This window comes from Toxotes jaculatrix, chromosome 21, assembly GCF_017976425.1.
Source record: "Toxotes jaculatrix isolate fToxJac2 chromosome 21, fToxJac2.pri, whole genome shotgun sequence".
In the NCBI taxonomy this organism is placed as follows: Eukaryota; Metazoa; Chordata; class Actinopteri; family Toxotidae; genus Toxotes; species Toxotes jaculatrix.
Window position 1 is genome coordinate 14,712,127 of NC_054414.1, and position 12,593 is coordinate 14,724,719.

A 12,593-nucleotide genomic window follows, 5' to 3' on the forward strand; every position below is an offset into this window, starting at 1 on the left:
CCAAGTAGATCTTTCATACTGTGAATATGTAGTTATTAGGTCTGTGCCTCAAAAGAAATCAACTATGTAAAAGCTGTCATTTTAATGGTCAACATTTAGACACCAAACAAAGACTTGTATCTTGATTTCTCATTTGCTTCTCAGACTTAGTGAAACAAAGGCTTTCTGGCTGCTTCTGTAGTTTATCACTAAAGTATTAGAGAGCCATTGGCACACCACAAATGAAAAAATGAACTTATACTTACTTAACCCCAGCACAGGTACTGAGGCTGACGTCCGAGTCGACATGACCCTTCACTTCACCATGGTAGTAGCAGTTTGCCTGAGGAAACACAAACAAAAATACTTTGAGATTTAAAATTCAAGACAGGAGTAATGGAACTAATGTGAAGAAAAAAAAACGTGTTTAGGTTTAAGCACAGTTCAAGCAACACCAGTCCCAGCTGATAGCTGTGAAATACGAGCAAATTAACTCTGGGGGAATAGCCTTTTGCAGGGTTAGCGGGAGCCATTCCCACTCATCACCACCGGCTGATGATGGCTGAAATCTGTGCGAGTTTCACATTTCCAAGCACATTCTTTGCTTGCTCCTGCATTCCCAGGTACCCACTCTCATGGACCACCTGTCAAGCTGTAGCAGGGAGTACAAAAAGTGAAATAAACCCATGTTTATTGAGCCAGGTCTGGCAGCGAGAGGGCGGGGAGGAAGTGTCTGGTTTGGAGTAAAAACAGCCTTTCTGCTACAGTTAGACAACCTCGCTCAGGTGAGGTCTGACCAGCGGCCCCTCTGCCACCCTGTTCTCAAAAACAAGGAAATGTGAGTTTTCCATCCCTCTTTGACTGCTTCTAAATATAGAGTGCAGGCAGTAAATTTCAGTGTCCAGCCTCCTTCACCATGGCTAAACTCCAGAGGCTGCTGATTTTGCATGTTCAGGGTCTGCACGTGTTTCTGGTATTAAAGGGAATCCTTGCTTAATCTCGTATCACAGTATGTATTCACAGTAATTCTGCAATAAAACCATGATAATCCAATTAATGTTCTCTCACTTCTGACATGAGCTAGTTAAAGCAGCACTGGTACATAGTGCCTCTCAGTCTTACCACCCAAATAAGGATGAGGTTCAATAGCATTTTCTGAAACCTGCTCCAAACTTAAAAAGAGAAAATTTGGCTTTTGTTAGTCATATAACATCTTTGCTATTTAGCTGAATAAAACACTTAGAGGACACTGTTCAGTGGACATCCAAGAAGTGGAGCCAAAACTTTGAAAGCCTTCACCTATTTAGCCACTTTCCATATCTCCACCTAGAGGTATACAGAAAGAGGACAATCCATTATAGCGAGGTAAAAACGTGCAAAGGCAGGGCAACCCATTACATGAAATATGAAATTTTAGTGTAGTGGGGAGGAGGTGGGCTGCTTATATTACACTGAGTTAATGCTACCACCTCATGTTTCTTTGATGAGATCATGACTGTGATGCATCGATATAAGGGATAGGAATAGACACCAAAAACCTTAGGAATAGAAGGTTTTTGGTGAAAGAAATAAGAAAGTGCTCACGCCTTCAGGTCTGAAAGAAGATGAATAATTAATACCAAGGTTATTGTGGGAGGCAACCCAGGTGTGAAAATTCTTATCATAACTATGCATTTATTGTTCCAGGTTAACTCTATAATACCCAAGCTAGTGATGCATATTCCCAATAGATGGCTTTTGTTTCAGCACATGGCACTCATTTATTGTATTATATGAGGACGGATTTAGTGAGAAAGGGAGAGGATGTAAAACAGACAGGGGGAACCGAGGGAGGGCTGACTCATACTGAAGTCACTCCCAGCAGTACCTTGCCTTTGACACACAACTGAACCCTCTACATCCCTTGCCCAGATCACTATATCAGTCTCCTCCCTGCCGACAGGACAAATAAATTAAGTATGGATCAGTCTCTCAAGATCTGGTTGTTTCCAGGAAACAGACCCTCCCATGAAGAGCTGGCTGTGGTCATGAGAGAGGAATGAGAGGAGGGCTGGAGGTTGAAAGATGTCCATTAGTTTCCAAGCTGGTAAGACATGCAGCAGGTAGATACAGGTTACTGGCAGCGATCCTTTGGTGCATCCATCCAACTTTTAAGCTACCCATCCATCTCGTGCAGAATTCATTAGTCAACTAATCAAATGTGCTGCTCGGCACAAAGTCGCTAGGAACTCATTTGATGTAAACACTAGTAAACAGGTTTACTGCTTTACTCTATTTTAAATAATTTGCATTCTGGATATTCTGGGCTGTTAAGCAAACAAAACAAGCAATACAATGGCTTTTTCTTGGATTTTTCATTATTCTCAAAAATGTTTTTTAGTCTTTTTGATTAATCGGTTATTCTCGATAATGAATACACCCGTTAGTTGTAGCCCCACATTTATCCATCCATCCATCTAACTATCATTTCAAGCCATGTGCTAGATATCTTAGTTCTGGAGTCTCAGGATACCAGAGTCCACCCTGACCTGACCTGCTACAACTTCTTCATTGTCTTAATGCTCTGGAATGGCAGCAATTCTGATGAGCTGGCCGAGCCCAGCCACTGATGGTCCAGCTCCGTTCTCACAGCAGTCTCATGTGGAAAATATTGTTCATTTTACTGTGTGGGTTGGCCATTATTGAATTACATTAATCTCTTCTTTTGTGGATTTCAGCCATAAGTAGGCCACGCATTTTGTACACAGACCTCACAGGCTGTCTATTATTATCCTTTCTGGTTATCTGAACAAAAATTAGATGTTAATTGCTTTCCAAACTGCAGATAATCATATCCCTGAAATCAGGCAAGCAGGTGGAGGCTCTGGGGCATAGAAACTGTTCCACATGATCCAGCCACATCATAGTCATTCATTACAGTATACCGCATATGTAGTGGCCTAATAGTCTCGCTGTTTCTGAACCAAAATAAACATCCTTCAAGAGAAGGATATTTATGGATCCATGCAGGATGTTTTCAAAGACCCTCTCTCTCTGAAAGCAGAACATTTTTTGTGAAGCTTAATGACGATGAGAAATATTCATTTACAGTCTTCAGAATCACAATAGCGACGCAAATCACAAGAAATTGGAAGAAACCCACATCTCAAACTCCAGCGGCTGGAAAAACACAATGCAGGAAGTACAATTTATTTAGTAATTAACTCAAAAACAACAAAAAAAAAAGATAAAATAAAAAGATTACCCTGCACCCTGTTGGGGCTGTGGTCAAAAGCTATGCTGCCTTGATTTAGAGTCAGAGTTAGTGAAAAATTACAAGTCATCTGACAGACTTAACAGATGTAGTTTAGATAGAAAGTGCAATCTCTTTTTAACAAGTACAGGGCTCATAAAGTACAATGATAGGTGCTGAATGTTTCTTCTGAAGTGCACTTAGATGTTCACTAATTCAATATTTTCTTGCAGACCCACGTAACAAACCATTTTTTGGGATGGTTTTAAGCTTATCCATTATAAAAGACTTGAGCTGTTCCCTAAAGCCGAGTCTGTTCTCTGACCTCTGTCCACCTTTTATTTCATCAAATATGAATCTGCTGGCAGAGAACGAAAATGGGCCCACTCACCTACACAGGTTTCTTTATGTGCAAGACTGCCCAGTTCCAGGGGGTTTAAAAGTGGGTCTAACTGCAACATCAATTTTTCCTTACTTCCTCACTGACCCTAATAGAAGCACAATGAAGCACAACCCGACAAGAAGACAAGTTCCATAAAAGGTCAACAGTCATAAAAGCTGCTGGGTGGGTGATAAAGAAGAAAATATCACAGATACAAGATCATAAGTTTATTGTGTCAGCTTTGATTTAAAAAAAAAAAAAAAAAACAGAAAATAAAAAGTTGTTTAAAGCATACCGTGAAGTTGTGAGAGCCTGTGACGGTGCTGCCATCTTCCAGGTAATGGGTTTCTGTATAGTTACTTGCAAACAGCCCCCTAGAAAGGATAAACAAAGACAACAAACACTCAGAAGTGACCCTAAGGTGCTTTATCCGAAAAAATCAATCACAGTGTCTTAAGCCATTCCACCAGTGCCAGGCCTGCATGAAAGATAAACAGTCTGATGTGATTTAAAATTTAACCCTGCTCTGGGAGAGCATAAATTGAACTGAGCAGCTGTAGGCATTGAGAAAAGAGAATGGATAAAAAGGCTGCTGTGACGTATTCTATTAAACCAATTTCACGCCACACGCATGCACCATGAAGAAGCATTCGATATCAATCCATAACTCATTCCATGAGATACGGTAGAACGGTAATTAGCTTATACATTGCAGACAGCAACAAGTAATGAGTGAATGAACACAACAGTATGATCTGATAAAACTGGGAATGGGGAGATTATGTTGACAGGAATAAAGTGAAGAAATCATTTTTAGTTACAGTTGGGAATCAATAACACTATGACTCTCTGAGGTTACCAAGTGATCCATTTACAGTTTATATCTAGAAAGCACAATAAATCAAGATAGCAAATATCTACTGTGGACAAACAGAAGGATTTTGAACTGCTCTCTCTCGCTGCTCTTACAATTCCTTTCCAGTGTTCTACATGGTCAAGACCATGTAAGACTGCTGACACAACAACAAGTAAGCTGAGATCCAAAAAAGGATGTGGAACCCTCTTGGGTTGATGATCACAGCATGAGCATATGTACAGTATTTGTGTGTGATTTGTAGCGTGTGTCTTTATGTGCTGTACATACAGTGAACGCATGTACAGTATTACACTGCAGGATACCAGCAGAAGGTTGGCTGGTGCTAATCCTCAGCAGAGGAACAAACCTCAGCAGGCAGCTGGATTCTCTTACTGACCTCACTGCTGACAACCCAGCTGGGAGTGTCAGCTGTAACAACCCAGGAAGGGGGGTTGTTTTGTTTGGGAGCTGTCAGCATGAGACACAATGCTTCCCCGCCCTCTACTCCTCTACAGAGCCAAAGAGCTGGTAATAATCATTGGATCAAAGCGAGGCCAAAGAGTGGAGAGAGCCAAATAAAATGATGTGTTTCTTCAGTCTTAATTAGGTCTGCGCTCTCAGTCGGACACACAACCTCAACATCTGCCCACAACAGACAGTCCATTGTGGTGAGTGTGTGTGTGTGTGTGTGTCTGCCTCACTGCTTGTTTGCAACACTCTGGGAGAGTGTGGGTATAGAAGAACATGTTGCAGACAACCATGTGTCATCCATATGTTAGTTTTTAGTGTGACTTTCAATGAATGATCATGCAGGGGGTTAGGGTCTTGCTCAAGGACACTCAGTTGTTGCAGGGATCAAACCAATGTCATTGCAGGGTATCTGGTCAAATCTTAATGGATTACGACAAAGAAATTAGCTAATGTCACCAGTCTGTTTAACAGGGAGAACACATTTCCTGCTTTTGAGGTACCCCTTGGTTTCTTTTCACTTCAGCAGACACTCTCAAATGTCAGAGTATCCTTGAATGCACCAGCAAGGAGGGTTTTCAAAACAGACCTCGCTCAACTTCATTTAGGCATAGATCGGTTCCATGTAATGCAGAATGAAGTCTCAAATCTCTGTCACATCGCTTCTACACTGGTATTTTAGTTCAAATCCAAAATTGGTTCATCTACAAAATGGCCAACAGGGACACTTTTTCCAGTTACTGGCATTCTTGCTTTGTTTGCAACGGTAGAGAAAGAGAACCAAAAGTTGTTTCCTTCGTTGCAACATATGCAGATGGTCTCTAAATTTCCACATACTGTGTAGCAGTATTAGTACCAAAAATAAGACTGAGAGAATAGAGAAAAATAAGACCATGTCTGTATGAAAACAGATGACTGCTCTAGTTACAGGTGGACCATCTGTAGTAAATGAGAGGCCAGGAGTGCTAAAAGAGATGTTTGTCAGTGCAATTCTTTGGTTGGAATATATGTATATGCACAAACTTAGTGACCCACTGGATTTGTAAATGACTTTGGGCTTGTCACTAATTCCTATGCTGGAAACTCACTCACTCCTGGGTTCTAAGGATTAGGGGTTTCCTGGCAACTGTGGTAAACATTTGAGCTTTAATGAGGAAAGCATTATGCAAGTAAAACAATATTCAGATGAGCGCCTGGATGTTGCTTTAAGACAGACATGAAAAACTGTAAATCAATCCTGGAGTAGAAGATGATAACCACCAAATGAGAACTGCAATCTGCACAACACACACACAAGAAAACATTCAGCAGAACACCGTGAATGCTATTTGCAACACTGAGTTAACAACATGCAGAAATACTTTCCCTGCCGAGTGATGAACCCCCAGCCAACTATATCATGTGTCTAATTCCACCAGTCACCCGGCCCGCATGGCAGCGGCAGCTCACTGTTTATCAATCAGTGGGAAGTTAATGAGGCGTGGGAAGGAAGTGGACGGGGGTCGTGCCCCTCCCCCATTTAAAATGCATTACCCACAGGACGCGCCGGCAGCAAGGCTTCGTCTGACTGACAGGGAGTCGGTATCAGTAAGAGGAACCATGAGTCAACAGCAAGATGCCACATTCAGGCTGTTAATGCCACCAAACCTCCCCAGAGTGTCAGCAGTATGACACCTGAACAACCGCAATAACTGCAAGTGTGACACAACACGAGGTAAATATCACTGAGATTTGTGCTACTGCTGCATGAACTTGTCTTAATACTTCCCTGCATCAGTTAGACAGGTGAAATACCCATAATTACAGCTGTTATGTTTACATCTTGTCACGCTGTCTACAGGCTGAAAAAAAAAACGAAAACAAAATAACTTTTGAAAGAAAATATTAGGAAAAGAGTCTGATTTGCCTGTCAGTAGATTTGACAATGCAGACAGAAAGACAATGAAGTCACTTCAAGCTAATCCTGAATGCCAGCAACTAAATGTCACTTCTGTTCTTTCTGCATTAAATTATCATATTTTTCTGTTGTATCTCTTCAACATTGTCAGCCTCTTCTGTCTGCCTTTGTGTAGAGAAAGAACACCAGTATTTACGCAGTGTCTTATCTAAATGGAATTGATTCACATTCAAAAATAAATGTCATTCCAAACAACTCCAACACGTTCCCTGCTGTGTATGTTCCAACTGAGAAAATATGACCATGCTAAGCTTGAAAAGTTAATCTCTTTGGTGATTTATCAGCAAATTCCATCTTTCTGTTACGCGTTTCTTCATTGTTTGTTTTGCTTGTATGCAAGGAGAGTAAATGGAGAGGTGTGTGAGATGTATTAATTGCTACAGGCTTGATGAATTGGAGTTAGAGCCCAATCAATCAACAGCAAAAGGGAGGTTTCCTTTGTAGGTTAGCGCTGCATATGACCTAGAAAGAAAGGTCCTGACTGAATGTCAAACATTCCACCAGGCAAGGCATCAGGAAGAAAGAATTCTTCAGCACGATTGTTGAAGGATTATATACTAATGTAATTTTTTTCTTAATGATTATGACACAGGATTGCACATGTAGTCATGTGCTAAAAACTTGTGTTGCAATTATGGCAATAACCAAACACAGAACCATACAGACGTAAGGAGAGCTGAGCCGAAGTCAAGCACATGCTGCAAAAACACATTTTCCATGGGAGAAAGGAGAATTCAAACTGCTTGGGACACTTTTGATCAAATCTTGGAAGAACAACCAAGCACTCAATTGATTATATGACTACAGGCCAAGACAAGGAAGACAAACTTTACTGTGAGAAAGAAAGTGTTCCCTGCAAAACTGTTGTCAGGTGCTTTAACTACAAATACAAAAGTGTGGGGGAAAAAACACTGTAGAGTGCCTATGCAGTGGGCAGCATAGATCTGTTTGGCAGAATATACAATAGATAATTTTTTGGTCAAAAGTCAATAATGGCTTCTCAACTTCACTCCCTGTTCTCTTGATAAGGCATCCAACTAGACTGTGAGCTTAACTGAGCAAAGAAAAGGATAGCACTTACACATTCTGTGACAATCAGAAGCAGTTTAAAAAGTACAGCAACTTCTTCTTTTGGTTACCAATATGAATAGCCTTAACTGACTTGTTATGACCAGAACATTGACACCTTAGACTTTATTACCATTGCTGGAGTACAAGGTGGATCAATGTTCAGTGATTTCCCAGTCACAGACTCCGATGTGTCTCATTAAATTCAGACAACCTAATCAGGGACTTCTGGACAAATCCTAGAGTTAACTGTGATAAATGAGAATCTAGACATTAGGCCTTTGGAGAGCTCGTAGCTTTCTAGCACTTGTGAGCCCTGTTCTGTAACTGAAGGTTATTTAGAACAGATGTAAATATAAACATTTAGAGTAGATGAAATCATCATCAAAGAAATACGTTTCTCGTAAAACCTAATCTAGGATCTCCGATTAGTACATTACGTTTCAACTGAGAGACTCGTGAGGCAATGTGGTAGTAATAATGTCCCCTCTGCTTTTATGTGGCAAGTGGCAAGAACCCAGCCTCACTTGAAAAAAGTGGGGAAAAAGTAGGATCATGTGCATGAAAACCTACATTAGTACAAAAACTCCAAGCCAAAAAAACCTTGTCTGAGTGTTAGAAACATTTTTTTCCAGGAGCAAGGGAAGAGGGCCAGTCTTCCTGGCTGTCATCTGACTGACATCAGGCAGTGTTGCAGGCCAGTGCCAAGTAGAGCAGAGAAGCAGAATTCCCCCTGCTTACCCTTAGCTCAATGCAACTCCCAGTCTTCACGAAGCATGTCATGAACAGACCCGTTAGAGCATGCTAGCCAATGATTTCTGCTCAAGAAGGAGGGCGAAAAAAAAAAAAAAAAAAAAAAAAGGAGTAACAAAAGTCAAGGCAGATGGTTTTGACTTCACTTATATGAGCTGCCATGTTCAGTAGCAATCTAACATGCAGCGTCGTGGCACCCTTGGCTCTAAGGTCAACCTTCAGTCCAACAGCAAAGGTGACGGGGCAAAAACACAAAAACTGCAAAACTAAAAGGTTGTCATGTTTATTTTACACCAAAAAACACAGGCCCAGTTCAACTCATCATAACAGCCTCATTACGATTCTTTACACCTGTGTGGCATCCCAGAGTGCTTAATTGGTCGGAGGGATGGTCAGACAGAATAGCCATTAGCAGTAGTGGCACGCAATTATTGCAGTGACTGTCACCTAGAGATTGATGTGGTTAAGCCCAGGCATGCCCCGTGAAATCAATAAAGTGTCATCTCTGTGCAATGTCTGCGTGATGGATGACTCCACAGGATCCCAATTACAGAGACGAGATGATGAATACCACCCCAACAATGGATAAGATAATTGGAATTAGGACAGAAATGCAACACTAATCTTTGATAAAGTGTGAAGATAAAGATGTAGACTATGCTGAGATACACAAGTCTGTTGGTTAGTATCAAGAAATAGATTATATACATTCTTAAATATTGTAATTTCATTGAGTGCAAAAAAGAATATATATATATAATAGAGAAAGCCCAGAGAGGAAACAGATGTGCTGTTAGCAACTTCACGTCTCCAGGAATCACCTAGTGTGGACATACATACATATCAGAAGTCTGTCCTCACACAGAACTGGTTGTTCAAATGGTTAGAGAGACTTATGGGTATTGTTTTCCATCAAGCAAGCTCTTACCATTGTGAGAATAATGGCTCTCCAAGCAGAAAAGGTAAATGTGGGGAGAAACTGTTGTGCCGCCACAAAAGCTCTTGGGCAGAAAGTCAGAGTGGATAGTGGCTGATAACCATGACCACAATCTTAACCAAGCGCTTTCAGTTGCCTTAACTTAATGAGATTTCTACCATAGCGGGGAAAAACCAGGAAATGTTCATGAGTACTTTTTGGAATGGTTATATGGGTAATGGGCTTGGAAGGCACAGACAAACGTGTCATTTGAGGACTCGTTTTCTATCGCTCACCATATTATGGGAACACTTTGTCACTGCACCACAGTTAAGTGTGGAGTGACACAGTTTAATCATTCCAGTGAAAATGGAATAAAATACCAAAATCCCGTGTTTATTTAATTTCTCATTTGTTGTATGACTTATATCTATTTAGATGCATGTTGTGAGAATCTAAAAAGTACAACTAGAAAAACAGAATAACTACAAGAAAAGTACAACTTTGAGTCTGCTGTTCAATCCGTCTTTTGTTTCTTTGCCTGTCGTCACTTGTCGACATGTGACATCAAGTCACATCTGGCTCTCATGTGTTCTGCTTACACCAGAGCGTCTGTCACCCAAAGGCATGCATGCACATGCCAAATGGGACAAATGGTGTCTATGACAACGATCACCCTGCAAATCTTAATCTTCCGCTCCCTCACGGGTTACAGCAGGGCAAGCCTCTCTTATTTCTTCTAAAAAGACATTAACAGTCATTTTATTGCTCATGATATCACCGATCCCTAGGGGCAAGGGAAAAGTAATCACATGTGACTAATCAAAGGCAGTTGATCTGCACAGTGTGAACTCTAAATGCTCCACTTCAGGTCAAGTAGAATATGAGGCTTAAATATTCCTTATGTTTGCAATTAAACAAGTGATAACAATTACATTTAAATGGCAGGAAAGCAAATAAAAATGCAAAAATCTTGGCACTTGGTCCCAGGTAGTTTTTTTTCCTCTTCTTCTTTTTTTGTGGTATGGGCCAGTGACATCTTTATCTGAAACTAATTATACCGGGTGCCAAAGCAGCAGTCTCTCAAATCGCCTTTGTTGCTGTGGATCACTGGAGGGGAGATCCTTCATCCCGCTTTCTGCTCCTATCTGCCCCTGGGGCTTCTGTTCCTCTGTGGCAGAGAGTGTGCCTCTGCTCTGCCTCTTCATCTCCCTGAGGACCAGCTCTGGTTGTGTGTGTGCATGTGGGGATGTGGGAGAGGTGGAAAGAGAGAGTGTGTCCCTGCTCGTGTGCAGGAACGACTGCATGTGCTGGTAGCTCAGTGTGATTTATGTGCGTCTGTGTAGGAGCATGTGTGTGCGTGCTTGTACACATGCAGGCATCACCACATGTGCTGTTTCCACAACGCGGATTGTGTTTGCGCTCCACACAGGACAGGCTCATGGCTTATAGATCATGCAACACATTCTTTTCTTTCAACACTATCAGCAAACCACAACACTCCCCGCCTGATTTCCTAAACTACTTATTCAATGCTCGGTGCATTCTGCATTGGAAAATCAAAAAGGCATTACAGAACTGTAATGCTTTCCTGAAGTATTTTGCAAACTCTAAAACAAAATTTTCAAGGGCTGGTTCACCCGAATATTTTCAGTTGAACTACTTTCTACTGTAGAAATGGTTTCATAATAAATGTTGGGTTGAAGAACATTTTTTAAACAGTGTTTTATACATTTTACAATATTTTGACCACCACAAACAAAATTTCATTCACCTCCATGGAACTGAGGCGAGACAGAAATCTCAGAGGTGCATATGTCAAAACCCGGGTTTGTTCTTTTTTGTGATTTCGCTGAACCAACCCTTTGCACACTTGTTGATATTCATGTCTTCCAGTCTGTAGACCAATCAGGAAATATTGAAAGCCCACAGATGGAAATTTACTAGATTTAATTTATATTCCCCTCTGTGAATACATTCCATGTGGAAACAACAAGCTTCATGCGCAGCTTCAAAACAATTAATTACATCACATATTTCTCTCTGTATTCTACATCTCTTTTTTTTTTCTTTGTTTGTTTGTTTTGTTTTAGATCATTATGTGGGTTAAGGCTGGTGGGAGGAGGTACCGAGAGGGGGTGAATGCAAAGTCATTTTTAGGACGGGTCATGCTAATTCAACAGCTCTGAGCTTTCCCATTAATTCAAATGCTTTGCAAAGAACTGGCCCAAGGCCCAAAGCTCATGCATCTATATTCACTGCAACCTCATGGTTGAACTAATGAGCGACTTGAGAACTTCAAACAATCAAGCCTATCATTCTTTGCACAAGGTAAATGCACATACAAAAAAAAAAATTAAAAAAAAATCAGTGTTTCAATTAATTAAACCTGTCTGTACTTGTACGCCCTCCTCCCCCTTTTTTCCCCTGCCCTTCTCCCCCGCCTTGCACGCCCTCAGGGAAATCAAACAATTAGGGACTGAATACAAATTTACTCTCCCTCCCTTCATGTCTTTCACCCCTCTGATTGTGTCAGTGAGGGAGATGTCCTCCCACCTTCTCGTGAAAGGCTGATTTTGATGCATTGTGGGGGTTTGGTTTCGTACCCTGACCCTGTGTTCTTTAAGGAGACGACTGACAGAACAAGGACATAAGATTAGAGTTCTAGGAGACAGAACAAAAACAATTGAATTATTTTAAGAGAAATGAATCTTTAGTGTAATGTGCAAGGTCAGAATCCTCATGCGTTTGCTACAGGTACGGCCTGCACTAAGACAATAAAGTATTAAATTAAGCAATACCATACATTTTCTAACCCCACAGCGTTAATAAACATTAAAACTAATTTCTGCAGTGGATGCTGACAAAAGATTCTGTTATGTCACGCTTCCTTAAATCAGCTCCCAACATCATTTCACCCTGCTTCTACGGTTAGTGATTGATTTCCCAATAATGCACTACTAGCTTGTCGATCATCCATGT

The 12,593-nt window shown here is 41.0% G+C and overlaps 1 protein-coding gene across 1 annotated transcript in view; it reads right to left on the minus strand.

Annotated features, from left to right (window-relative positions):
- Positions 1-12,593, minus strand: part of LOC121175778 (disintegrin and metalloproteinase domain-containing protein 12-like) — a 63,659-nt gene that overhangs the window by 28,580 nt on the left and 22,486 nt on the right. The window contains exons 4-5 of the mRNA XM_041029612.1: positions 3,889-3,967; positions 246-322 (exon numbers count right to left, since the gene is read on the minus strand). Of these exons, the coding sequence (XP_040885546.1) occupies positions 246-322; positions 3,889-3,967 (156 nt within the window). The remainder of the gene's footprint in view (positions 1-245; positions 323-3,888; positions 3,968-12,593) is intronic.